Genomic DNA, 26,194 nt, shown 5'->3' with positions numbered 1-26,194 from the left:
TATTCAGACATCGGAAAGGTTCCGAGTGATTCGGGTATTTTCGGGAGTACCGGGGAGTTACGGGAATTCGTATTGGGCCTTAATGGGCCATACGGGAAAGGAGAGAAAGGCCTCAAAGGGTGGCCGCACCCCTCCCCATGGGCTGGTCCGAATTGGACTAGGGAGGGGGGGGGGCGCCCCCTTCCTTCCTTCTCCGGGAGCTACTAGTTAACGAGCGCTCCTTCGGGAGCCTCGCAACGATCAGCGCCACTTGGCGCACTCTCAGCCATTCGCCACGTGTCGCGCTCTGGACACTCTCTTCGGATTTTGTTTTTTTATTTTTCCGCACGCGTTTTCGGCTTTTTAAATGGTTTTTTCAACGTTTTGGTTTTCCCCGGTCTTTCTTAGCTTTTCGATAAAAAAAATTCAAATTTTTTTTGCGAAAAAACGTGTTTTCTTTTTTTTTCTTTTGTGAAAGTCACGATTTTTCTTCCGCGAGAGGCACGGTTGTGCTTTAGCGAGAGTCACGGCCGTGCCTCTCGGAAACGAAAAAAATGCGTTTTCTGTTTTTTTTCCTTTCGCGAGAGTCACGGTTTTGCTTTCGCGAGAGGCACGGTTGTGCTTTCGCGAGAGTCATGGTCGTGCCTCTCGGAAAGGGGAAAACAAAACGCATTTTCTATTTTTTTGTTCGTGAGAGTCAAGGTTTTGCTTCCGCGAGAGGCACGGTTGTGCTTACGCAAAAGTCACGGCCGTGCCTCTCGGAAAGGGAAAAAATACGCATTTTCTGTTTTTTTTTTTTCGCGAGAGTCACGGTTTTGCTTTCGCGAGAGGCACGGTTGTGCTTTCGCGAGAGTCACGGCCGTGCCTCTCGGAAACGAAAAAAAACACATTTTCTGTTTTTTTCCTTACACGAGAGTCACGGTTTTGCTTTCACGAGAGGCACGGTTGTGATTTTGCGAGAGGCACGGGCGTGCCTCTTTCGAAAAGGGAAAAAACCGTGCTCCCGGTTCGGTTTTTTCACCCGGTTTTTTTCGTCCGTTTTTTTGTGAAAAAAAGTTCGTCAAAACCTATCAACATGGGATCTAGTTTTGAAGATCTCGACGCGAAGAATCCAATGGTGAAAACGGTTCGAGATTTGGACGCACGGTTTAAGAGATAAAACGTTTTGAATAACGGATCTACGAAAAAAGGGAAAACTCCCAGGTTGCGACAAGTGGCGCGCTGGATGTGCGCCACTTGTCTTGACCTGGGAAAGTGGAGTGTTCTTTGCAACGAGTACTCCTTAATTAGTGATTTCGTCCTTCTCCTTTTCCCTTCCCTTTCATTCCCTCCTACTCCTACTACTTGGAAGGGCTCCTAGTTCTACTAGGAAAGGGGGAATCCTACTCCCGGTGGGAGTAGGACTCCCCTAGGGCGCGCCATAGTGAGGGCCGGCCCTTCCCTTCCTCCACTCCTTTATATACGGGGGCAGGGGGCATCCCAAAGACAGAACAATTGATCTTTTGATCTCTTAGCCGTGTGCGGTGTCCCCCTCCACCATAATCTACCTCGATCATATCGTAGCGGTGCTTAGGCGAAGCCCTGCGTCGGTAGAACATCATCATCGCCACCACGCCGTCATGCTGACGAAACTCTCCCTCAACACTCAGCTGGATCGGAGTTCGAGGGACGTCATCGAGTTGAACGTGTGCAGAACTCGGAGGTGCCGTGCGTTCGGTACTTGATCGGTCGGATTATGAAGACGTACGACTACATCAACCGCGTTGTACTAACGCTTCCGCTTTCGGTCTACGAGGGTACATGGACAACACTCTCCCCTCTCGTTGTTATGCATCACCATGATCTTGCATGTGCGTAGGAATTTTTTTTAAATTACTACGTTCCCCAACACTAGTAGGATATTGGATAAGGTTAGTATATGTGGCCGACGTGGTGGACAGTCCAGACTCCCCTACTCCTCCCATTCATTTGGGATCATACTAGGTGATATCTGACATTCAAGATTGTCCATACCAAAATGAGGAAATCCACTGGATGGTGCTTTCGGTTCGGACAATCCGATTCAAAACTATAGGGATTATATAGGGTTACCCATGGGAGATGCCCTATAAACTAGCATTCTCATGTAAACAAAATCACCAAAAAAGATCACTGTCGATTCTACCTCGATGATGACACTCTTTCTTTGCGTTTAGATCTTCTAGGGAGGAAGAGATAATGACTTCCATGCATGTGACGATAATGCATGGCTGTTTGGGAAAGTGACCATTCAGTTTGAGTTTTTAACTACCTAGGGAGGTATACTGCCTGCAATGACAGTGTTGGCCCCGTGCCTATTTGACGAGTGAGGCAAGAAGGTGTCGACTAGGGTGCTAACTTAGAGCAACTCTAGCAAAGTCGCGTATTCACAATCTTCATAATGTATATAAAGTGTGCTTCATGATGTTTTGGAGGTTGAGGAGGCTAATACAAACACAGAGTCGCCATAATGCGGACTTCATATTATTATTATTACCCAATTACATCAATTTAGATCAAATAATTCAACAAATATTATTACAAACCACTAATGTGAATACAACAAAATGATCCAAATTAACAAACGCTCCAGATGCAACAAATAACCCAAGAAAGAATCGTTTAAGTAAAAATAAATGAGTTCTAAGAAATCAACACATTATCTCCTAGTTAGCCGCCTGTGGTGCTTAATGAGATCTTCCTTCTGCTGATGATGGGAGCTCCGGTCTTCAATCTTTCGGTACACCTCATGAAATGCTTGAATGCGGTTTGTGTATCTACGAGACATGACAATAGTGCCAATATTTTCATAGTCAATGGGACTTGACATATCCTTCCCATCTTCGATGTGTAGGATCAGACAACATGTAATGAACACTCCACGGTTGCAAACTCTCACCACAATTTCAGCTAACACTTTCATGAACTTTATACCTGTGTCTTCAGTCATTCAAAGATACTCATCCAATGCATCTGCAAGAGTACCATATGCAATCATCTGATGTGTCGCAACCCTCTTATGGAAAGAGGGGAAAGCCAACAAATCGGTGGCATTTCTCCGTTGCGGGAAGAACAACTCATTGGATCCATGCCGTCAATAATTCGACAGAACAACAGTTCAATCACGCGGAAGTGTCAGCGGAACACATAGACAGAGAAGGTGCAACCCAACAAATAGAAGTCGCTCATGAGCTTGTCATGGCCTTCGATTCTATTCAGGTGAATCATCATACACTTGTTTCTGTTATTTATATTTATTTTGATTCACCCACAAAAATATATATTTATTTTGTTTTTTCTTGTTTCTTGTTGATACAGCAGCACAATACTAATTATCTCCCACCAGATCACTTAGATGTATCTTTTCCTAATAACAAATGGGTTATTGCTTCTGGTCATCCGTCATGAAAATTGCCCCCGAAGTTGCCATAAATTATCCACTATGCCATCCATAAGTAAAAGGATTCGATTTTATTTAAAAATCGCTGCTGGGTTTGGGTCTTATACATTGATACACTCATGAAACACAAGCACACAGGCAGCCCAATGGCTAATGCGTTACCACACGGGAGACCAGGGTTTGATCCTTGGTTCCTACCCCCTTCCCCCCTTTTTTTCTCAGTAGGAAGCGCGCCTCCTCCTCCCACACGCGCTAATGGGCCGGCCCATGTGCGGGTGGTGGAGCCCCTTGTTTTATATTTTGTTTTTTGCTTTTCATTTTTTCATATTTTTTGTTTTTAAGTTAATTCGGGATTTTCAAAAGAACCAAATTTTAAAAAGTTGCGAGCTTTAAAAATATATTGAAAAATCATAAAATGCTTGTGAATTTAAAAAATAATTGAAAAATCATAAAATGTTCATGATTTCAAGAAATTGTTCGCATATTATAAAAATATTCACAATCTCAAATAGATGTTTGTGAATAAAAATGTTCATGATTTTTAAAAAATAATATAGTATTCAAAATTTATTCAGGAAATAGAAAAAATGTACATGAAACTTTAGAAAATGTTCCCAAAAATTTAAATAGGTCTGTAATGAACAAAACGAACCATCGCTTGCGTAGAAGTTTTATTAGGGGATCTGTAAAGGTCGTTTATGATTTTATTTAGTCCCTCGCACCGGGTTAAAAAAAGGTTTATGTGTTTCGTACAAGGCTGAGCCCCCCCCCCTCCCCCCCTAGCTATATAAAAATAACTAAATGTCTATTTTACCTTCATACACAGCTATGTTTATTCTGGTACCACAGTACTGATTATGGTAAACACCGCTATGCTAAGTCAAGACGGGACATATCATTCATCAGTCTAGCTCAAGTAGGATCCATCAATGCAGTTTGCTCAGGCAAAAAATATTTCGTTGTGGCGCCTTAGAAAATTAAATCGTGATCAGACCATCGCATTTTTTGTTTTTGAAATAACTTTTTAGAAGTCTCTTATTTCATCATGACATCACTTAGACATAGTTTGTGAAATGACATTTTAAAAGTCCTTATCTCATCCTGACATTTGATTAACTTTTTTTTATATCTACCACACCTGCATAATCTCCCGTTGCAACACACAGGCATATTTGCTATTAGTAAAAAAAGATGAAGAGGGGTAATTCAATTCTACCTTTTTTGAACACCAATTCAACTCTACCTGATCAGATCAAATGGCTAGTAGGTTGATAGACTTGGAAACAATGCGGTTGTGCCATATTGAGTTATTTTTAACATAGTATAGACGCAAGCGCTCATATACACGCGCATACACTCATCCTTATGAAGACACACACGCACACCCTACCTCTATGAGCATTTTCGAAAGACTGAGTCGACACCTCGTTATTGACGGGAACGTCTCCTCCCACTGAATGCGCATCGCCGGAAATACTGAAATAAATCCAGAAATAAATGCGAGTATCACGACTTGAACCTAGTGGACTGGGATACCACAATCTCTTTAACCATCCAACCACATGTTAGTTCGCGCCATATTGTCCTGATCCTGGTGCCATATTGAATTTTTTCCATCACTTGGAAACCATGCAAAAATAAAGAGTTGTACTGCAGTACGCGGTGAACGTAGGCCGATCTGATAGACTCGGGGTTCGATCTTGATTCCTGAGGTGTTTAAAAAAAAAAGATCTTGATTCTTGAGGTATACTACCCACTCCGACCGACTCCCCGGCAACTCCGAGCTCCCGCCATGGCAGCATCGTCGGCCGGTGCCTCCTCGTCGTCGCGGGCAATCGTATCCCGCCGCATCCCCGACCCAGGCTTCTCCACCGAAGCGTCCTCCTCCTCCTTGCCCTCGTCGCGCGCTGATGGGAGTGACGGGGACGTGCTCAACCTGGACTCCCCGTGGGTGGCGGCGGCCGAGGCGGAATCCATATTGGAGGACGCGGCTGCTACGAAGAGAATCCACCTTCCCGCCGTGGAGGAGGATGAAGAGGGGATAAGAGTCAACCAGGAGCGACAGCAGGACGAGGTCCAGTACGCTACTAATATCTGATCAAACTGAATTTCTTTTAACAATCTTGTGATCAATCTTGGTCTGTGCCCTGTTGCAACGGAGCTTCCGTACGTGCTCGTAGGCTGTGGCCTTTGGACGTACGAAGGTTGCAATTTTAGTCGGTTTTTGGAGAAGCTTAATTATTTACAGCATTGACATTGTATTTTTTTAGGTGAACATTGACATTGTAGTATTGCAGGATGAATCATCTGTTTGCTGACTTGGTCTCATTGTCCGCTGCAGCTGTTGGCATTGGAAGCAATATATGGGGATGACCTGGTTGAATTGGAAAGCAAAGGAGGGCTCCGGTTTTTCCAGGTTTTGTGTTTTCGCCATCAGTTTCAGTGTTTTCTTGTTTCATCTGTTCTTGGATGTTGAAATTTGATTTTGATGGTTTTCTTTATTTTAATTCTAGGTGTACATACGCTACGACTTGCATCACGGCTCTCAACTATGCGCTAAGTTTTCTTCTGCCGATGGAGGATGCCCTCATGATGGTAGAGAAGAAGATGGTGATGAACCAGAGGAATTCTCTTGCACTTGCAACCTTGACTACTTGCCTCCTTTGGTATTGACATGCTTACTTCCTCAGTGTTATCCTAGCAAAGACCCCCCATATTTTACAATCACTGCCAAATGGATGGATGGGTCCCAAGTTTCTCAGATATGTGAGATGCTCGACGCCATCTGGGCACAACTCCCGGGGCAGGAGGTGGTATATCAGTGGGTTGAGTGGATCCGCAATTCGTCGCTGTCACACCTCTGGATTGATGGCAAAATAATATTAGGTCCAGACAGCCCAGCACACAAATCAGATAATCGTGCTATCTCAAGAGGTCTCCCATTGAATTATGTAATCCCTTCGATGCTCAGCTACAGTAGTAAGAAGCGTCGTAAAGCTTTTCTTGATGATCTTCATATGTGCCTGATATGCCTTACAGAGAGCAATCGTCAGCCTTTACCCTTTTCAATTTTTCTATATATTGTGCATTCATACCAACAGATTATTCCTTGATATTTAGTGAACTGTTTGTGTTCTTTGGTTCATGATAAAAAATAAGAACCGGTGGGCCTGTTTTTCCTTTCCAACAAAGCTTCTTAAGTTCTTAGGTAACTGAATTTTGCGAATAGAAGTTTGTTCCCCGGTGAACTAATTTGAGCTCTGAAACAATTAGGTTCAAACTTCATCCAGCTGCCATGCCAGCACTTGTTTTGTGTCACGTGCATGGAGACCTTGTGCAGGATACATGTGAAGGAAGGTACTGTGTTCCAATTGGTGTGCCCCGGCACCAAGTGCAACATTTCTATTCCGCCGTATCTGCTAAAGAATCTTCTCAGGGAAGAAGAGTTTGAACGTTGGGATAGGCTTCTTCTTGACAAAGCATTGGGCTCAATGTCAGACGTGGTCTACTGTCCAAGGTGTTCGATGGCTTGCTTGGCAGACGAGGATAAGAACGCGCAATGTCAAAGTTGTTTCTTTACCTTCTGCTCAGCTTGCAAGGATCCACGCCATCTAGGGAGACAGTGTTTAACACCAGAACAAAAGCTCAAGGTATAGAAATGAAACTAAAATCTCTTCTGCATTTGCATTGGTCTTAAAACTTGCATATTTTGCTATACTAAGCAACTTGATTCCATACACATCATCCTAGCTAGTACTAATAACCTGTTACCAGCAGGAAAACACATTGTGGTTTTGTTAGTAAATCCTTCAAAGATAAAATATACATTTGATGTGCCATAAGCTTTGGATGCACCTACATACATTGAGTTACATATTGTCTGTTTGGTGAAGCGCAAATCTTTTGCACTTTCTAGAAACATAATAATTCAGTCTTCAATTTAATGTTTGCAGGCATCAGGCAAGTTAACTGTGAGGGAGATGGTGCAGGAGATGCTGATGATCAGAAGTTTATACAACGATGCTAGAGCATGTCCAAACTGCCGAATGGCCATTAGCAGAAGTGAAGGGTGTAACATGATGTATTGTGTGAACTGTGGCAAGTCATTCTGCTTCCGTTGTGGCGAGGCCATGACTGCTAGCAATTATAACCATTTCAGGTAGGCTATCGATCCTATCCTAAGCAATCAAGAGGCCTTTTGTCTTTGAAAAGAGGGGGGTTGTAGGCATCCAAGATCTCGGGCCTATCTTATTCTTAATGCATGCATGTATGCTTTGCAGTAAATGTGGGCTCTTTGCGCCGCAAAAAAAGGACTATAACACAAATGATTTGGAGAAGCGACTGAAAGAGCTAGAAACCGCAGAACGCGTGGCTCGAATGCATCCGTTAGGCAGTACCATCGAATGCCCAAAATGCCGTCAGAAAATTTTCAAGGTAAGGAGACCTGTCTTATTCAATCTGCAGCATGGCTTGAATCTGCAAGGGATGATGACCAATTTACTGAGCACTAGCCTGCTTCTCCTATGAATCTATCTAACGACCTTATGTATGTGTCCAGGATGATGATGAATATGTTTTCTGCTGGGCCTGTCAAGCCAGGTATTGTACGCTGTGCGAGAAGCGGGTCGAGTTTACAAGGCAACATGGGGCAAGGGGGCACTGGGGCTCGCCGGAATGCGTGGGGATAACTCTCTAGTACCGTCGTAGTTTTTCATAGTTTGCAAATTAAACACTTGTAATTTTGGTTTGAAACGTACATGTTGTCGGTGTTGTAAATTAAAGACCAGCCAGGCAACCAGGTAGAAGAAACCAAAGTACTGCTAGTATAAGACATGGTACTCTTTCTTGGTGATATAAATCAGAGGAACCAACCAATAATGATACTGTTTGGTCAATTCAATTATTAAGCCCCAACATTTTTAGTATATTCTATTTTCATTTCTAAATTAGCTGATATGCGAACCGATGATTCAAAATTTTAAGCCAGTTGAATGTTGATTTCTTTCGTATTGCCAACATATCAATGCTATTTTTTAAACACCTTTTGTAGTAGAAGAAAGTGTCAAGATGTCGAAACTAACAAAAGCACTGATTTCTTAACAAAGGAACCTCAAATAAATTCCAAAAGGAACTTCAAATGGCCCCAAATCAAAGGAAAACATAACCGTACAGATATATTAAAACCTAATATATCATGTTGTTTCATCCCCTTGTTTGATCACCAGCTTTTTCGTCCTCCTCATGCTCCAATCATGGCTCTGCCCCTGACGTCTTGTCACCATGAAGTCGAATACTCGCTTGATCCACAATTGGTAATTAAATTAAGAAATGTTTTTGCTCGTCTCCATCCTACTATCACCATTTTCCTGTAGAGACTGTATATATCAAAGGCCTATGCATCGAGCGGCACATGTATAACCTCCATGTAAGTATGCCGTATCTCGAATTCTCGATCAGTGAAGATGAAGAACCTTGCTAGTTTTTTTAGGATTGGAGAACCTTGCAAGTTTTTTTAGCTTCTAGCATGAGAAGTAGAATATATGCACTTAGTTAATTAATTTTTCAATAAAGGGAGCTTTTATGAACTCAAAATGTAGCATCAATCGGATACGAAATATGATGAGCCACACCTAAACTCTGCATAGTTAAGATGTACACAACCCACAATCTGATAAAAGAAAAGATAAAATCACATATTGGCAACAGTAAAGTCATATACGACCGACACTATGCCTATGTTGCAGGAAAGGTGCTGGACAGATCCAAAGATTAATTAAGTGAAGCCGATAGTTTCGTACCCACAGAGGCAAGCATTCGGTAGCTGTCGTTAATCTATCTATCTGAAATCTTAGTACTACGTATACTATTTAGTATACACATACATATACTGGGTACATATATATGTCATCCTTGTCCTTTTGTATTCTATCCTAAGTATTTTTTTGCGGGGATATTCTACTTAGTATTCTGTACTAAGTAGTATATGTAAGATAACACAAGATGCTTTAGGCTCAAGCTCAAGCTCTTCTTGATCACGACTTGTTCCTTGTTCCTTGTACCCAGTAGTATCTAGCTGCTGGCCGGGCTGTTTCACAAGATGACGCTAATGTTGGCATTTCTTTCTCCCCTGTTCCTGTCTGTAATGCGTATGCAATATAGACTTGGCAGTAAGATTTATCAGACTCTGGTTGAGAAAAACCAAACTTAGCAGTGGGGAGGACTGACGCTATCCCCTCGCGTCGCCCCCGCCTTGGGCGACTCAGGGGCCTCCAACCCTAGGCACCGCCGCCGCCCTCTCCTTCTTCCCTCCTCGCGCCGCCGCCGGGTGACGCCGCCGGGTGAAACCCGCGTGGCAGATGGCGGCGGCGGGGGGACTCCCTCTCCCGCCTCCCCTTCTTCCGCGGGCGGCGGATCTAGGCGGCAGGCGGCGGTGTCCTGCGACGGCAGGCCTCGGCGAGCGGTGGCGGGGCACGGGGCACGCGGCGGCGAGCCTCGGCAGGCGGTGGCGGCTGTGCGCGGGGCTGACTCCGGGGCGGCGGCGCGGGCTTGGATCCATCGCGGATCTGACCTGTGGGCGCGGCCTCGGCCTCCCCTGCTCGGCCGGCGGGTCTTGGTGGGGGGGGCTTCCCCGTGCTGAGATCTGCCATGCGGGATCATCCAGATCCCGACAAGGACGGCGGCGACCCGTGCACGAGAGATGGAGGTCTTCGATCAGATCTGGGTGAAAACCTGCTATTGGCTATTGCCAAGGCCGGCGATGGCGACGCTGTCTGCACCGTTCCCTTCCTGAAGGCATCGTTGTGGAGATGTTCAAGGCCACTCTCTGCTATCTCCGGGGAAAACCCTAGATCAGTAGATCGGATGACGGCGGCTCTCTGGTGTCGTTTTCCCCCATGGGGGCGTCATTCTTGGAGGTGCACACGGACTCGAGGGACTAGAGGACGGCGACTCTGGTGGAGCGGTGCTTCATCTTTCCCATTGAAGATGGCGGATCTCAGCAGCGTGGTGTTGTTGAGACTCGGCGTCTGATGCGCGGAGATGGACTCGCGCAGGAGGAGGTTGCCGTCTGGCGTCATGGTGACGTCGATGGCTGAGTGGCCAGACAAGGTAGAAGCCTCAATATGACTTGAAGATGGACTTGTGAAAGATGGCGGCGACGACACACGAGTGTGTCTGACCGGATTGTGTCCCAGACCCGGTATGTGGCTCGGCTGGGGCTTCCGAATATGTTTCGGCTTCCGGCTTTTGTGTTAGGCTTAGGTGAGTGGTTTGGATAGTGGCCCAGCTAGCACCCCTTCATCATTTTGGATAGGAGTAGCGGCATGTGTTGCCAAGATGGTGGATTCAGGCACATTGTTGTAATACATTGTAAGGTCCTCGAGAATAATCAATAAAGTGGCCGTATGCATCTCCCAGATGCAGAGGCCGGGGGTCATCCTCCTTTTCTAAAAAAAAAGATTTATCAGACTCTTACTTTTCATGAAAAAAATTAATACAAGCAGTAGGGCCGGGATACTGCTTTACCCCTCAATTTTTTTTTGAGAGAGAGCAGGGTTGAGATCAAGGTCGCTAGGGTGAGATCAAATAGTCGCCCATTTTCAATGTCCTACATGCGGTATAGGAGCGGAGGATACCAAACACCTGTTATTCACTTGTGCAAAAGTTAAAGAAGTATGGCGGCTACTGGGTTTGAGCTTTTCTACTAATAAAGCATGAGCTGTGGATCATGCGATGAGAAGCTGTGCTAGAATATTTATTGCTAGAACCAGTTGAAAAATGTGTGGTCCTTGGTCTGGGGATTCAGCGGAAGCAATTACTATTGGTTCCTGGTATTTATAATGGGAGAGGAGAAAGTTAGTGCATAATGAAAAGGTCCACGAACCTAAGTTGATAGCAATGACAATCAGAACTTTGGTTGCTAACTATGCTATGGCGAGTGATGCAAAGGCGATGATCAAGCAACATGGCTGGGAAAGATCAAAGAGCAACTATGTGAAGCTAATCGTGGATGGGGCTTTTGACCCAGACTTACTCAAGGGCTCGTATGGCGCTATCATCGGAGACTCGAATGGCGGATTCGCCGCATGAGGAAACAAGGAAATCGATTGGTGCGAAGATGTGCTTATGGCCGAGGCACCGACTTTACGGTTTGGTCTCAGTTTGGCAACTACAGCCAATGTAATCGCATAGAGGTGAACTCCGACAACATCGAGATGATAGAGACAATGAAGAATGGAGGTCGCTCTTTCAATCTATTGGCAACAGTTTTTGATGATATATATCACCTTGCTTATGATTTTTTGTATATTATTTTTGAGCATGCTCCTAGAAAGGCTAATTGTGTGCTCATGATTTAGCCAAACTAGGTAAAAGTAAGGTGTATGCGGTTCCCTTCACCCATAGAGATTATTGATGCTTTAGTAAAAGATAATATGACGATCATCTTGCAATAAAGAGTACTTTAGTCGCCCATTTCCAAAGTCTGAGCAGATGTCAAAGAACTCAAGGTATATATCGTGACAGTTACTTGTATTAGTATCTTGCCTGCGGTTGCCGCTGCAGGCAAGAGAACTCGCATAGTCGTATGCAGGGGAGGGCGCTTGTACGTAGCACAGTACATATTATATGTTGCGGTCAACTCTGGAGGAGCAATACAATACAGAGCGACATGAGCTTGGCAGGAAGATCTCCATGGTCGTCTCTTGGCGCGCCAATGGGCCACCCATCTCCCATGGCAAGCACTACAAAAACAGTAGTACAAAACAAGCAGGCAAGCAACACCAGTAACACACTGCACTAGTCCAGTAGTACAAGCATAAAGTGCTCGGCGAAGAAAGGAATCGGGTCAAACAGGACAGGCCGGAACCGGGGAGGGACGATCGACCGGCCATGGCCACCACCGTCAACCCCGCGGATCCGGAGGCGCTAGAAGGCGGCGACGGCGACAGGAAACCGATCAGGGGCGCCGCCATGTCCCTGCTTGTCCGGGCGCGCGACAACATGGCGTTCCGGTCGGTGTGGTCGGAGCTGAACGGCGCCATGGGCGACCTGGGCACGTACATCCCCATCGTGCTCTCGCTGGCGCTCTCCCGCGGCCTCGACCTCGGCACCACCCTCGTCTTCACCGGCGTCTACAACGCCGTCACGGGCCTCCTCTACGGCGTCCCCATGCCCGTCCAGCCCATGAAGACCATCGCCGCCGTCGCCCTCTCCGACGCCTCCTTCGGGGTCCCCGAGATGATGGCCGCCGGCATCCTCACCTCGGCGTTCGTATTCGTCCTCGGGGTCACCCGCCTTATGAAGCTCGTCTACTGGTTCGTGCCGCTCCCCGTCGTCCGCGGCATCCAGCTCGCCCAGGGGCTCAACTTTGCCATGGCCGCCGTCAAGTACATCCGCTACGAGCAGGACCTGGCGAAGAGCAAGTCCCTCGGTCGGCGCCCCTGGGCTGGGCTCGACGGCCTCGCCCTCGCCATCGCCGCCATCTTCTTCGTCGTCCTCGTCAACGGCGCTGGCGACGATCACAGCACCGCCGTCCAAGAAGAAGAAGTGGGACGAGATCGGGAGGAGGATAGCTCTTCTTCCCTCTGGCGTAGCTGGAGGAGGCGCTTGCGGTCGGCGACGATCCCGTCGGCGGTGATCCTGTTCGTGCTGGGCGTGGTCCTCGCCATCATCCGGCACCCGGCGGCGGTGAGGGAGCTGCGCGCGGGGCCGTCGCGGATGCGCGTGGTGCGCATACCGAGGGAGGCGTGGAAGCAGGGGCTGATCAAGGGCGCGATCCCGCAGATCCCGCTCTCGGTGCTCAACTCGGTGGTGGCGGTGTGCAAGCTGACGCGCGACCTGTTCCCGGAGAAGAAGGAGGCGTCGGCGACGTCGGTGTCGGTGACCATGGGCGCCATGAACCTGGTGGGGTGCTGGTTCGGCGCCATGCCGTGCTGCCACGGCGCGGGCGGGCTGGCGGGGCAGTACAAGTTCGGCGGGCGCAGCGGCGCGTGCGTGGCTGCGCTGGGCGGGCTGAAGCTGGCGCTGGGGCTGGCGCTCGGCGGCTCCGTGCTGCGCGTGCTCGCCGCGTTCCCCGTGGGGCTGCTGGGCGTGCTGCTGCTGTTCGCCGGCGTGGAGCTGGCCATCGCGGCCAGGGACATGTCGTCCAAGGCGGAGGCGTTCGTCATGCTCGTCTGTACCGCCGTGTCGCTCGTCGGCTCCAGCGCCGCGCTGGGGTTCCTCTGCGGCATGGTCGCGCACGGCCTGCTGCTGCTCAGGACACGCGCCATTTCCATCTGAAGATCAAAGCACTCGTGCTGATCCATGCATGTACATCTCGTACATCCATCGTCATCCCATCTGTATGTTTTACATGGACTGCGTCGCGTGTGCACTTCTGTGCTGTAGCAAATGGTTGGACTGAGTTTCAAGTTTGGTCTCATTCACTTTGTGAACCGTCGGATTTTTTTGCGTAGCGATTCGTGCTTTGTTGCGGCTGGACAGGTTGTCTCCTGGTTATCGCGGCCCGTATCGTGTTGGGCTTTTCTTGTCTTTTTTTTCTCCACTCCCCCGCCCGTTGCACTCCCCCCTCTCCTCTTTTATTTAAGAGACCGAAGCGTCCTGATTCTGACTTGACTCCATTCCCCCCAGCTCCTCTGTTCGTCTTCTGACTCCCTTCCCCAGAGCGCTCTGTTCATCTTCGAATCGGGATACAGAAGGGGAGAGCTGAAAGTGGAGAGGAGATCCCCGTTTTGTTCAAGTAACGCATTCTTCCCACGTTTTTCCTCCCCCCACTGTTTTTATGTTCTTGTTTGTAGTTCTAGGGTTAGTGCAGATGTAATGAATAGAATGGGGAGGTTTGTTAGGGTTAGATGTAGATTTTGTTTTTTGTTTTCTCTTTTAGATAGGTGAGCGGATGAGATTAGGGGGTTGATACATTTGTTGTAGATCTAGGGGTTAGTGCAGATGTAATGAATAGAATGGGGAGGTTGTTAGGTATTCATGTAGGTGTTTGTTTTTGTTTCTTTTTTAGATGGGTGGGCGGATGAGATTTTTAGGGTGTTGACACATGGTTTCTGACTAGGTTTTTGTGTCTTAGATAGGCAGTAGATTCATGTTTTGATTACATGGTTTTCCTGTTTTTCTATATGATTGTAGGTGGATCTGGTTTTTTCAGTTAGTATGTTGTCCTTTTTATTTTTTGAGTATTCTACATCTGTGTCCTAATTTTTTGATCTATCTGAATGTCTATATATGTAGAAGCAGATATGTTTTGTTCTGTGATACATATCGGTAGATGATTTTTTTTAGTCTGAAGGTCATTTCTTAGTGTTGGCCTAGTAGTTTATACTGTTAGATGAATGCAGTAAGGTCTGAAGGTCTGTATATTTGTGGTGTGTTAAAATCAATGAAACTCACATTTTTCCTTGGAAGTTGAGTTAAAATCACGTTAAAAGAAGTAAACCTAGCACTTCTTTTCTTTTTGCTTTTTGGATTTTGATTTTCAAAATCACATTTAAAATGTTCTGAATTTCACCAGCGGACAGTAGACAGTTAACTGAAACTGTTGATAGGTTTAAACTGAAAGTTGACAATAAGTGACAGTGGGTACCGTCTCTAGCACTGTGTAGACATTTTTGTAGAAGTATGAGTTGAATAATTTTTCACTTTTCTGTACTGACACCATTTTTTTACCTTTGCTTGGTTTTTCATATACTGACATGATCTTTCAGCAGTATCAAACTATCGATGCTTTTTGTTTGGTTTTTCATACTGAATTTTTTTGTATAGTTTTTCATACTGAATTTTTTCATACTGATTTATGTAGTTTAGAAGGCATTTTTTATACAGCATCAAATTCATGTGTGTGTTTATTAATCATGTGCGTGAATGTTTTCTATATACCTATTATACTCAAAAGTATTTTTTGATAAGATGTTTTTGTTCTTAATTTTTTTATATGGTCAGGATGGTTTGCGCGGTCTGCCACTCATACTGTGGCAACAACACTGTAGAAAGATGGGGAAATTTTGTCAACAATGGCGCCAAGGAATTTGCAGTGTTTTTTTTTACTTTTTCATCGTGATGATCTTTTTGAATGTCTCTATTTGTGTTTTTCACTCCGCAGTTTTTTCCTAACAATTCTTTTCAACCCTGTTTGTCCTGTTTTTCTTTTTTTTTTGAAGATCATACCATGCACTGTAAGGGACAGTCTGAGCCACATAGCTGGAGGATTCTTCAGTTTCAGAGCTCACGGGCGAAGGTATTCGTTGGATGTGCTCAGCGGGTCTGAGACCACCGTGATGGGCGGCGATGACTGGGTAAAGTTTGTCTCGGACTACCATCTTGGCGGTGGTGAGTTAGTGGTTTTTGACACATCTCGGCGCATGGCCAAGGCATATGTATGCTATGTTGGTTGCATGCGTGTTGCAAATGATGGGGGCCCAGCTGAGCACACGATTGTTGATGAGGATGCGGGAGACCAGGGCGCTGCTGCAGGTGGGATCAACATTGGGTCTGATGATGAGGCCCTAAATGATGTACATGAGGAAGTAGCTGCTCCACTAGTTGTTTTCACAAAGGGCATTGTTCTAAGTTATGATGAAGTATCAAAGTTGGATTTGGTTCTTACCAACAATGATGGGTACATTGGATGCCCTTTCGTGCACCGTCTCACAACCACGAACGTTGTAAGCAAGCAGATGGTAAATGTGCTTTTTCAATCTGATTTTTTTTGTTCGCTCATTTTTTTGTCCTATATATGTTTTTATTGTCTGATGTTTATCTTCTTTTTTTATGTAGAAAATTCCAAGGAAGGTGATTGAAGGGTTGAACTTGCTACCAGAAGGTGTTGTTGGAATTTGTTTTGAAGCTGAAGATTACATGAATGTTGGATACCGCCAAGATCGTGGTGGACGCATGGTTTTCAGCAAGCAATGGGGTGTCTTTGCAACCCAGAACAACCTTCAAGAAGGAGACGGAGTTGTTTTCAATTTCAAACCCAGCAACCAAGGGGGCGTAAACATAACATGTGTTGTGGACAACCTGAGAACAACAACATAATGAAGGAAGGGATGCCAAAAGACAGCAAGTTCAGCAGCGCAGTGTTCAGGAACCATCAGCCCTCGTTAGGAACTTTTTATGTTTGCGCTTTTTTATGTGTCAATCAGACCAGCTCCTAAGTAGTATTAGAGATCTAGACTTCTATGTTCCTTTCTATCTATCTACTAAATGCTACCATGTGTGGGTTCCAACTCTTTTTTTTTGCAAATGCGATGCCCCGTGTGAAATCCATCTTCTTTTTTATCCATATTTTCTTTTTAATGTTTTCAATGTCTTTTATTGGGTGACCTTGTATTTCTTTTTCAACCTCGAGACGCATTTGCAAGGTTTTTCAACCTCGAGACACAACTTCCAAGTTTTTAAACTTGAGGGGCAAGTACAAGGTTTTCAATGTCCGGGCTGATTTTGAAATGTTTTTCAATCTCGAGACACAACTGCAAGGTTTTCAACCTCGAGGCGCAACTGCAAGTTTTCAAACTCGAGCCGCAACTGCAAGTTTTCAAACTCAAGCCGCAACTGCAAGTTTTTCAAACTCGAGTCGCAACTTCAAGTTTTCCAATGTCGATGTTGCATTTTTTTGCGAGGTTGCAATGTCTAGACGCAACTTTTCAACCTCGGAGGCACTCAGGGTTTCCATTGTCGGGGGTCGCAACTGCAAGTTTTCAAACATGAGCCGCAATCAAACTCGAGGGTGCAACTGCAAGTTTCCAATGTTCAGTCGCAACTGCAAGTTTTCAACCTTGAGGCGCAACTGCAAGTTTTCAAACTCGAGCCGCAACTGCAAGTTTTCAAACTCGAGCTGCAATCAAACTCAAGGGTGCAACTGCAAGTTTCCAATGTTCAGCCGCTACTGCAAGTTTTCAACCTCGAGGCGCAACTGCAAGTTTTCAAACTCAAGCCGCAATCAAACTCGAGGGTGCAATTGCAAGTTTCCAATGTTCACTTTTTTGTGTTTCTCTTCCTTTTTATTTTCTATATTTTTTATTTTTCGATTTTCACATTTCATTTAGTTTTTTCATTTATTTTAATTTTTCATTTCATATTTTTTGTGTCTTCTTATTCTAACGACATCATTACTCAAGTCGGGGCACAACTGCAAGTTTTTAAATGTGGTCGCAATTGCAAGTTTTCAAGTGGGGTCGCAACTGCAAGTTTTCAACCTCGAGGCGCAACTGCAGGTTTTCAACCTCGAGCCGCAACTGCAAGTTTTCAAACTCGAGCCGCAACTGCAAGTTTTCAAACTCGAGCCGCAATCAAACTCGAGGGTGCAACTGTAAGTTTCCAATGTTCACTTTCTGTGTTTCTCTTCCTTTTTATTTTCTATATTTTTTATTTTTCAATTTTCACATTTCATTTAGTTTTTTCATTTATTTTAATTTTTCATTTAATATTTTTTGTGTCTTCTTATTCTAATGACATCATTACTCAAGTCGGGGCACAACTGCAAGTTTTTAAACGTCGACATTAGAAAAATGCAACTGCAAGTTTTCTAACTCAAGCCGCAACTGCAAGTTTTTCAAACTTGAGTCGCAACTTCAAGGTTTCCAATGTCGACGTTGCATTTTTTTGTGTCTTCATTTTATAATCAATCACATATTCATTTTGCCCACATTTTTTCTAATTTTTTTAATAAACTAATTTCAAAACATGCCATATTTTTTTATGTGTTATTTTTCTCAATTATTAATTTTTGTGCCAAATTATATATATTCATGTCGTACCAAATATTTTTCAATGCACGTTTTTTTAAATTTTTTTCTACTCCCACTGTACTGTGGACCAACCTCTATTCTTTTTTTTAATTACTTTTCCATTTTTTTGCCCAAAGCCGACAGCGCACCTGACTGTTTGAAATGGAGCAGAGAGAGGCCAACACGGCTGTACCTATCTCTAAACGGGAAGCCGCTCAAGGCGGCAACGGCGACATGGAGAAGCAGGGCGGCGACCCGCCAGGCGGCGCGCTCCCATCAAAGGTAAGGCTCCCACCGCCGGAAGGAGGCCGCCCCTCCCCCCTCCCCCAGTTTCCGCCGTTGATTTTTATCGGTCCAGTCCTGCTGCGCGCCGACGTCCATCTCTTTCTGGTGGCGCTACCGCCGCATTGAAATTGGGGAAAATCTGTGGCTAGGGTTTCTAGTTTGTTGGTCCTCCAATCGATAGCGGGAGCAATTATGGGATGGGTGGCGAGTTACAACCGGTGGATTCGGTAGCAGCAGGAGGGATGCTTTTTCGGGTTGATTTTGTCGCCATGGAAGGGGGGTGAAGGAGCAATTCGCCACGACGAAGTACGAGTAACCTTTTTTGTCCATTTTTTAGGCGTTTAGTGCAGGATTGAGGGCCGAATTGCTGTGGGAAGGGACAGAGGGATAAATGAACCAGCTACTGATGCTGCGGTGGGAAACAACTAGAATGTGCGCTTTGAGAACGAACAGAGTGTGAATCAAACCATGGCAGTTAGGTGGAGCTGGAGTTTCTGTGTGTTTTTTTCATGTTTTTTGTGTGTGTGTCCTGAATCTCTCACATATGTGTTGATATATGAAGTGTAAAGTTTTTTGTATCTGTACAATTTTTTGAATCTGTTGAAGCCATGGTGAGTGCAGCTTATCAGTAGCTATCATGATGGCTCGTTAGGACTTTTTTGATGAGTAAGCATGATGAAACATGCCTGCATGATGACGGTTTTGGTTCTGGGGTGAATGTTTCATTGTTTTTTCATTTTTGTGTTAACTACTACATGAAATTGTTGGCGTTCTGGTCCGCCAGTTGCAGTTTTGTGGCTGCTGTTTTATTAAGTGAAGGTGGTTTTGGCATTTTGTGTAGGACTGAATCTGAACCTGAGTGAATGTAGTAAAGGAAACTGGACTGAATTGAATTGAATTGTCTTTCAGTAAAATGCATGTAATTGCACTTGCATTGGTTGCTTGCCCGACAGTTAGAAAGAAAAACATATGGATTTTGGAATTTTTAAGGGGTACAAGCAGTGTATGTCAGGAGAAGCATGTATCTATCAAAAAACGACTTCCAAGCTCGAACATAGCTTTCAAAATGAAGACACACACACACACATTACATTACAACAAGACATTTTATCTGTTGGTCATTCTAGCTCCTTTTCATTTTTTCAGACCTGAAATCTAAAACATGCATGTGTGTTCAAGTCATGTTTTCAGAATTTATAAATGTACTTGTTTTAGTAGGTGTATTTTTAAGCATTGATTACTCTGTTATAAAGAGTTTATAGGGACGCTTAAGATGCCCCTTTTTTTGTTGTTGTAGGGGCCCGTTACTGTGCTGAGTGCATCACATGAGGATAAACACAACAGTGACACGTGCTTGGAGCATGATGAAATTAATAAAGCCCATGGAATATTGTTTGAAGAAAAAAGAGATCCCGAAGATATGGACGGTCAACATCTATATGAGGAACAGGGGCCAGAAATAGATGATGATTTAACTGAAACTGAAGTGTCAGGTAGTCTACTGTGCGACGGTGTGATAAATTTGGTAACCACTCTTTTTTTGGATTTTTGCTTTGATGAATGCAACTCAAAGAGTTATCTCATAGACAATTTTTTTTGTCTCTGATGTTTTGTCTTATGATTTTTTCTTGCAGGTAAGAAAGAGTATTGAAAGGAAACAAACTCGTAAGATAATACGAAAGCAAACAACCAAGGTAATCAGTGCTAGTTGTCTATTAGTTTTTTCTTTCTACAGATCATAAGTACCCAACATCGGAACTGAGATCGTTTTGTGTATATATTTATATCTTTCTTCTTTTAGATCATTTTTTAATACATATGTATGGGTATTTCTCGTTTTTCTACGATACACCATTAATGGTCATGTAATTTTTTTAATCTTTTTGTGTTTTTCCCGTTTATCTTATGTTGTTGTTTTTATAAAAAACAGAGACCTAGAAATATCGAAGAGCCTGTCAACAAACCCCGTGGTCACGTCGGAGCCAAGGCATACAGCAGATGTAGTCTGCCATACTTTGTTGATGTTGTCAAGTCCACATGCAAAAGTAAAGAGAAAGTACAACTCGTCAGAGGTATTGGCTTCGGTTTCACGCTTGAGTTTGATGAGTGTGTCGTACCAAGGCCATTTGCGCAATGGATAGCTGATAACGTTTGTGTCAAGGATGAACAAATTGTATTCAATCAGAAGGTGATAACACTCAATGCAGAGTCAGTGTCCCATGTTCTTGGGATTCCAGCAGGCGAAAACAATATCAGCATAACTGATGATGGAGGAAAAGCTGAATTTCTCGCGTTGTTTGGGCTGTCAGAAGTTCCATCAATCAAGTATTTTGGCAACAAGATCATCAAGGAGGAGGAGCTATCTGATGAACAATATATCCGTTGTTATATGATCGTTATGCTTGCAACCTTCTTATGCCCAACATCAAACACTAAACCAAGCACCAAGTATATGGGAGCACTAATTGATGTTAGCAAGATCAAAGACTTAAACTGGTGTGAATTCACACATGCATGGTTGATGCAAGCAATCAACAAGTATCAAAAAGAAAAGGTGAAGCAAAACAGGATAACATTAACACTGGGCGGATGCATTTTTCACCTTGCGGTACATATTTTTTCATGCTTTTCCTATTATTGTTTTTGTAGTTTTAGTATTTTTTTCCATTTTCCCCTTTTTTTATAAGTATGAGTTTTCACCCGTCTTTATGTTTACTTGGCAACACAATGTCTGAAGTTTTGTTTGTTTGCTTATTGTAATTTTTTAGGTCCGGTGCCTTGATTTTGTTGACTTTGGGACCATACAACTACAGTGTACATTGCCAAGAATCTGTATATGGAAGGGGAACCTAATAAAACTTTTCAGCGAGATGCTCTTGGATATGGAGGTTTCAGAGTAAGAGGCTTAGGTTTTCTTTCTGTCGTTCATTTTTTCATTTCCACTTTTCAAGGAATTAAGGAACATTTTTTATTTTTCCTATAGATATATGTAAATCTTTTTAGTTTCTGACTCTTTTTGCTCGCAGGTTAAGAATGAGTCTGAAACTTGTTATGGCCAACAAACACATGAATGGGCTAGCACTGAAAAAAATTCATACATGAAGGATGCTATTGAAAGAAGATTCGGCAATTCTCTGAGCGTGAAGGTGTGTTACCCTTCCTATTTCTAGTCCTCTTTTTTTTGTTTGTACTGTTTTCCCTTTTTCTTTTTTTTCTATCTCATCTTTTTTTGACTAATTTTTTTGTGCCTAATACTCTACTGAACAAGAACAGGTAAAAGAAGATATATATATATAACATTCCAACAGTACATGAAAGATGAAGGGCCCAGCACTTGCTCCAAAGTAAAGGAGTTGATCTTACAAACTCTTAAAATAGTGACATCAGCGAATAGCGATTCCGAAAAAACAGTGAAACTCGATTCAAGCAACGAATACATATCAGCAAATGCTAATATTGATTCAGAGACAACTGTTAAGGTCAATTCAAACGAAGAATATGATCATGATGGTAAACATTTCTTCATATATATCTAATCCACTTTTTACATGCTTTTTTCCCTTTAATATGTTTGTTTTTTCTGTTTTTTTAGTAACATCTATATTAGCTGTTATTGCAAGCAGATTTTTAGTAATATGTTTGTTGTCTATAGGGAGTAGCTGATTTTTTTCTGTTGCTGCAAGCAGATATAATATCTAGAAAGAAAAGAAGGTTAGGAGATCAAATAGAAAGGCCAACACACGAGGAGCCACAAACTTCTATAATTAAAGGGAAAAATTTAAGTCAGCAGTCATGTGGGTCTGAAGGAACACACAGCAAGGCGCAGCACAACATGGTAGTTGATGAACAAGGGCCACAGTTAGCCCCAATTGCTACTACATTCGTAAGTTGATTGTTTTTTTTTGTAATTTTCCCAGAAATCCTTATTTTTTGTTTTTCTGTTTTTGCTAAACAGCAACCATGTTTTGCCACAGTTAACACCTCTCTCACTGTTAACAGGAAGCAAGCAAAACCATAGAGGACTTACAACCCACCACCCAAGCTATACTTCAAGAAGACAACTATACGCATTCAAAAACAGTGACCACAGCAAGTTTTGATTATATGCTATGTCCTCAGAAATTTGAGTCTACTTCATACCAACAGCAAGAACAAGAAGTCACAATAAGCACACCATCTTTTTGCGGTTTCAAGAACAATACCAGCACTCAAAAGGTATTTTTGAAGGAAATCTCATAATCAACCAGTTTTTTAATGAAAATTTTTTATGCCTCTTTTTTGCTAAGTGGTGTACTGACTCTTTTTTTGTTTTTTTACTTTTTCTATTTTTGAGGAACCAACAAGTGATCAATTTCCAGAGAGCAAAATGAGCATAGATATTAACAAAGTTTTTGTGCCAGGTATATTTCATTGTGAGACTTTTTTTTCAACACAGCCCCCATGTGTTTCTTCTTTTACTTTTCTTTTGTTACTTATGTATTTCCTTTTTCTTGCATGACTTTTTTTTTTCTTTTTGTTCAAAAAGATGAAGAACTAGCTCACACACAGACAACACAAACATCTTTTGCACGCTATCTAGATGAAGCTAGGAAAAACTACTTCTTCTACGGTGATGACATACCAACATTACGGCTCTTCAAAAACCACGATGATTGCGGGAATGAAATCAAAGAGCCCGAATTGTGGCGTCCTCTGCACATGGACTCAGAAGAGTACGAAAGAAAGATTGAGGTCAAATTTTTTCCTCTAAGAAGCTTCTTTTTTCTCATGCCCTTTTATTTGCATTTTTCTTTGTTCATTCATTTATATTATGGTCTTTACCAATCCCTTTTTTATCCTTCAAAGCAGGCTGCTAAGAGGGATGGTCCCCCAAAGAAAAACATAGAAGTGGACAATATGATGTCAAAAGACCCAGAACAGAGCTACAAAAGCATTAAGGTAGGTTTACACACATCAACCTCATAGATTTTTCCCATCTGTTGTTTGTACATGTAGCAAACTTGACCTAATAGAAGTATGACAAATAACTCTTTATTTTTTTAGCAGCATTCTCAGTATGAAATTAATAGCACGCCCAACGAGTTCCCCGTTTGTTGTGCACAACAACAAAGCCAGAGCTACTTTTGCAAAACACCCAGGCCTTCAACTGCAACAACAACAGATGCAAGCATTATAGACTTGGTTAGCAGCAAACACTTCCTTTGTTCGCGTTTAAATGAAATGTGTTTTTGTCTTCTGCGTTTTTTTTGAGGTATGCTGTTAGAGACAATGAAATCTCTATGTGGAACCAGGAACAAACGGGGAACTTACAAAATTTTCCATGCAGACCTCGCCAAATGCTTACAAAATTTTTCAGTGGAACCAGGAACAAACATGCTACTCACCAAAGAACAAGAACAGCAGTTTCTTCTCACCGAGTACATCACATGAAAGAAACATTGTAATTTTCCATGCAGCAAACCTCCTTAAGTTTCCTGTTCTATTCCAGCCATAGTATTTTTTTATTAAATGTTAACTGTGTTTGATTTTTTTTCTTTGTGAACAGGGGTCTCCTAATCAATTAATAATACCCAGAAGGTTGTTCCCTGACAAAAGCAACCACACGTATACACCAGATGGCACTGAAGAACAACCAATAGCAATAAGGGACAGTCAATCTGTAAGTGAACCCATTTTTTCAGAGGAAGCATCTAACGTCTTTTTTAATGTTTTCTTTAGTGTCGCTTGTTCAATATCTACAATCTCACTACCCTCCTTTTTTGACAAAATATATGAATTTTGTAGGCCTCCCCAGAGGTTCAAATCCTGGGGGAAAAGTCTTTGCAACAAAATTGCTTGAACTTGCTGGGAAACTCAGATGAACATTACAACACCCGTCTTTTGTTAGGGAGCTCAAACAGCTCGGTGGGAAAAGAAAATGTTCCAAACAAAAGAATTCTTAAGCCAAGCAAATACCTTTGCTCTCCTTATGACGGGTATAACAGGGGGGAAATTTTGAGCCATGAATTGGACTCTACAACAATATCATGATCTTAAGCAGTCATGCAGATTACAAGGGGTATTTTTCTCTTTTCTCCTCATTGTGTTTCTATCTTTGTGGCTTTTTTTCTTAAGTTTTGTTCTGCGTTCATCATTTGTTTATTTGCTTTTTCTAACAATAAATTTTTCACTTCTCATGTGTTCTTCCTCCCTCCCTTTTCCTCAACATACATGAAATGGGTTGTTGAAATTGATAATTGCAGGGTTTCTTTGGAACAATTGGGGAAATCTTTCAAAGAGGAAGGATGGGTAGAGTCATACGTCATAAATGTGTTCTGTAGGAAACTCTTTAGGGACAATCACCCAAGACTATCTCAAAGGCATTTCTTCTTCCACACTGCTAGTGTAAGTTTCATAATTTTCACTTTCAAGCGCAATATTTATTTTTTCATTTTTCTCGTCTTTTTTACTTTCTTTTTTTTCCCTGAGAGGTTGACATTTCTTTGTACTTTTTTTTCGAAAAAGGAATACTTCCTACAAAAGTGGAAGAATGAAGCATCGAGATTGCAGTGGAGAGATAAATTAATAAAGAGCTTCACAGGAGCTGGAAAAGCAAAGGATCTTCAGCAATGTAACGAAGTATGTCTTGTCATCTTTTGTACATTTGTGCTTCTCTTATTCTTTTATTTTTTCTTTAATTTTTTTGCCTCTGCTTTATGATATGAAGTTATTTTTTCCAATGCTACACAAGTCACACTAGTTCGTTTTCCTGGTGGACCTGTGTGCCCATAAATTCATCTTCCTGGATTCAAAGTATGATGGAGATAGCACATACCACAGGACAATAAAGCACATGATGGTAACTTGTCACAAGAGAACTCTGACTTAATATACAACCTTCTCATTCATGATCTTAATGTTTTTTTAATGCAGATCGAAAACTTCAAACGAGCTTGGAATGATGCTTGTCTAAAGAATATGGGATTCAGACACTACGAAACTGCATATCCAAACTTACCGAAGCAGTAAGGATGGTTAGATGAAGATCCTTTCTCTGTACTTATATTTCCTACATTCACATGTTTTTCAATTTTTTGTAGTTCAGTGCATGTACTGATCGTTTATCATTTCTGACTTTATTTTTCTGTCAACATTTCTTTTTTCCGGAAAATAGTGATGCATGCGGGATTTTTGTCTTGAACTGGTTAGAGAACTGGCGTTCTAGGAATGCGTTGCAATCAGTCTTCACGCACGATATGGTCCAAGATGCACGTATCAGGTTTGCAGTCGATATTCTGTTCAGTGACCACAACATTCTCGATGAAGGGAAAAGGATTGTCAAGGATTTATGAAATATGAGTTAAGGTACTTCTTAATCTTCTCTGTCTCTGCTATCTTTTTTTGTATAATATATTTTTCAAAGGTTTTCTTCTTTTCTGCCTCTTTTCTGATGTATATACTCTTTTTTCAGAGACACTTTCCAGAAAACTCACCAGTGGACATACCAGTACAAAGATTAACAATTCAACTATAGTTGCGAAAATGGCAAGACACCGTCTCTTCAATTGTTTCTCTCACAAACAATGGCGCAGAATTTGAAGTTGATGCGCATGAAGCAAGGAAATGTGGTGTCAAGTAGATAACAAAACATTTTTATGTGTTTCAGATTTTTTTGTTTCGTTTGTACACTGTGGCCATGTACAAAGTACTATGAGGAAGAGAATGAATGGAAATGCGTATGCAAATATATTCGAAGTACTATGAGGAAGAGAATGAATGCAAATGAGTATGCAATTATATT

At 42.9% G+C, this 26,194-nt stretch overlaps 3 protein-coding genes across 13 annotated transcripts; all 3 read left to right on the top strand.

Annotated features, from left to right (window-relative positions):
- Window positions 1-5,189: 5,189 nt before the first annotated feature.
- On the top strand, window positions 5,190-8,093 carry LOC125534235 (uncharacterized). The gene is made up of 7 exons (XM_087540224.1): window positions 5,190-5,471; window positions 5,739-5,813; window positions 5,911-6,445; window positions 6,671-7,047; window positions 7,351-7,556; window positions 7,678-7,831; window positions 7,956-8,093. Exons 1-7 carry the CDS (start codon window positions 5,190-5,192, stop codon window positions 8,091-8,093), a joined length of 1,767 nt encoding a protein of 588 aa, XP_087396350.1.
- Window positions 8,094-12,097: 4,004 nt separating this feature from the next.
- LOC125539929 (molybdate transporter 1) lies at window positions 12,098-16,681 on the top strand. 2 transcript variants are annotated; one of them, XM_048703474.2, is made up of 3 exons: window positions 12,098-14,135; window positions 15,562-16,080; window positions 16,178-16,681. In XM_048703474.2, exon 1 carries the CDS (start codon window positions 12,287-12,289, stop codon window positions 13,673-13,675), a length of 1,389 nt encoding a protein of 462 aa, XP_048559431.1. In that variant the 5' UTR covers window positions 12,098-12,286; the 3' UTR covers window positions 13,676-14,135; window positions 15,562-16,080; window positions 16,178-16,681. The 2 variants fall into 2 exon arrangements, with proteins under 2 accessions (XP_048559431.1, XP_048559430.1); XM_048703473.2 differs by having other exon boundaries at window positions 15,344-16,080.
- Window positions 16,682-18,272: 1,591 nt separating this feature from the next.
- Window positions 18,273-26,166, top strand: LOC125539927 (uncharacterized). 10 transcript variants are annotated; one of them, XM_048703465.2, is made up of 17 exons: window positions 21,441-21,560; window positions 21,688-21,924; window positions 22,101-22,297; window positions 22,414-22,629; window positions 22,748-22,814; window positions 22,940-23,145; window positions 23,263-23,352; window positions 23,458-23,595; window positions 23,741-23,854; window positions 23,960-24,073; window positions 24,199-24,472; window positions 24,657-24,798; window positions 24,919-25,032; window positions 25,145-25,252; window positions 25,327-25,427; window positions 25,568-25,758; window positions 25,865-26,166. In XM_048703465.2, the coding sequence occupies exons 2-11, from the start codon at window positions 21,726-21,728 to the stop codon at window positions 24,442-24,444; spliced, it is 1,587 nt and encodes a 528-aa protein (XP_048559422.1). In that variant the 5' UTR covers window positions 21,441-21,560; window positions 21,688-21,725; the 3' UTR covers window positions 24,445-24,472; window positions 24,657-24,798; window positions 24,919-25,032; window positions 25,145-25,252; window positions 25,327-25,427; window positions 25,568-25,758; window positions 25,865-26,166. The 10 variants fall into 10 exon arrangements, with proteins under 10 accessions (XP_048559428.1, XP_048559422.1, XP_048559420.1 ...); XM_048703463.2 differs by having other exon boundaries at window positions 25,121-25,252; XM_048703469.2 differs by lacking the exon at window positions 25,145-25,252 and having other exon boundaries at window positions 25,327-25,418.
- Window positions 26,167-26,194: the final 28 nt, after the last annotated feature.

This window comes from Triticum urartu, chromosome 2A, assembly GCF_056163025.1.
Source record: "Triticum urartu cultivar PI428250 chromosome 2A, HENAU_Tu73, whole genome shotgun sequence".
In the NCBI taxonomy this organism is placed as follows: Eukaryota; Viridiplantae; Streptophyta; class Magnoliopsida; order Poales; family Poaceae; genus Triticum; species Triticum urartu.
The sequence above is the reverse complement of the archived record's forward strand: the minus strand, read 5'-3'. Positions and strand labels throughout refer to the sequence as shown.

Excerpts from the sequence above, each read along its gene's own strand:
- LOC125539929 (XM_048703474.2), top strand. The coding sequence starts at position 12,287 with ATGGCCACCACCGTCAACCCCGCGGATCCGGAGGCGCTAGAAGGCGGC.
- LOC125539927 (XM_048703469.2), top strand. The coding sequence starts at position 21,726 with ATGAAAGATGAAGGGCCCAGCACTTGCTCCAAAGTAAAGGAGTTGATC. Across the intron at positions 22,298-22,413 it reads CCCCAATTGCTACTACATTC|GAAGCAAGCAAAACCATAGA; the intron begins GTAAGTTGATTG and ends CACTGTTAACAG. Across the intron at positions 23,855-23,959 it reads CATCACATGAAAGAAACATT|GGGTCTCCTAATCAATTAAT; the intron begins GTAATTTTCCAT and ends CTTTGTGAACAG.
- LOC125534235 (XM_087540224.1), top strand. The coding sequence starts at position 5,190 with ATGGCAGCATCGTCGGCCGGTGCCTCCTCGTCGTCGCGGGCAATCGTA. Across the intron at positions 5,814-5,910 it reads GAGGGCTCCGGTTTTTCCAG|GTGTACATACGCTACGACTT; the intron begins GTTTTGTGTTTT and ends TTTTAATTCTAG. Across the intron at positions 7,557-7,677 it reads AGCAATTATAACCATTTCAG|TAAATGTGGGCTCTTTGCGC; the intron begins GTAGGCTATCGA and ends TATGCTTTGCAG.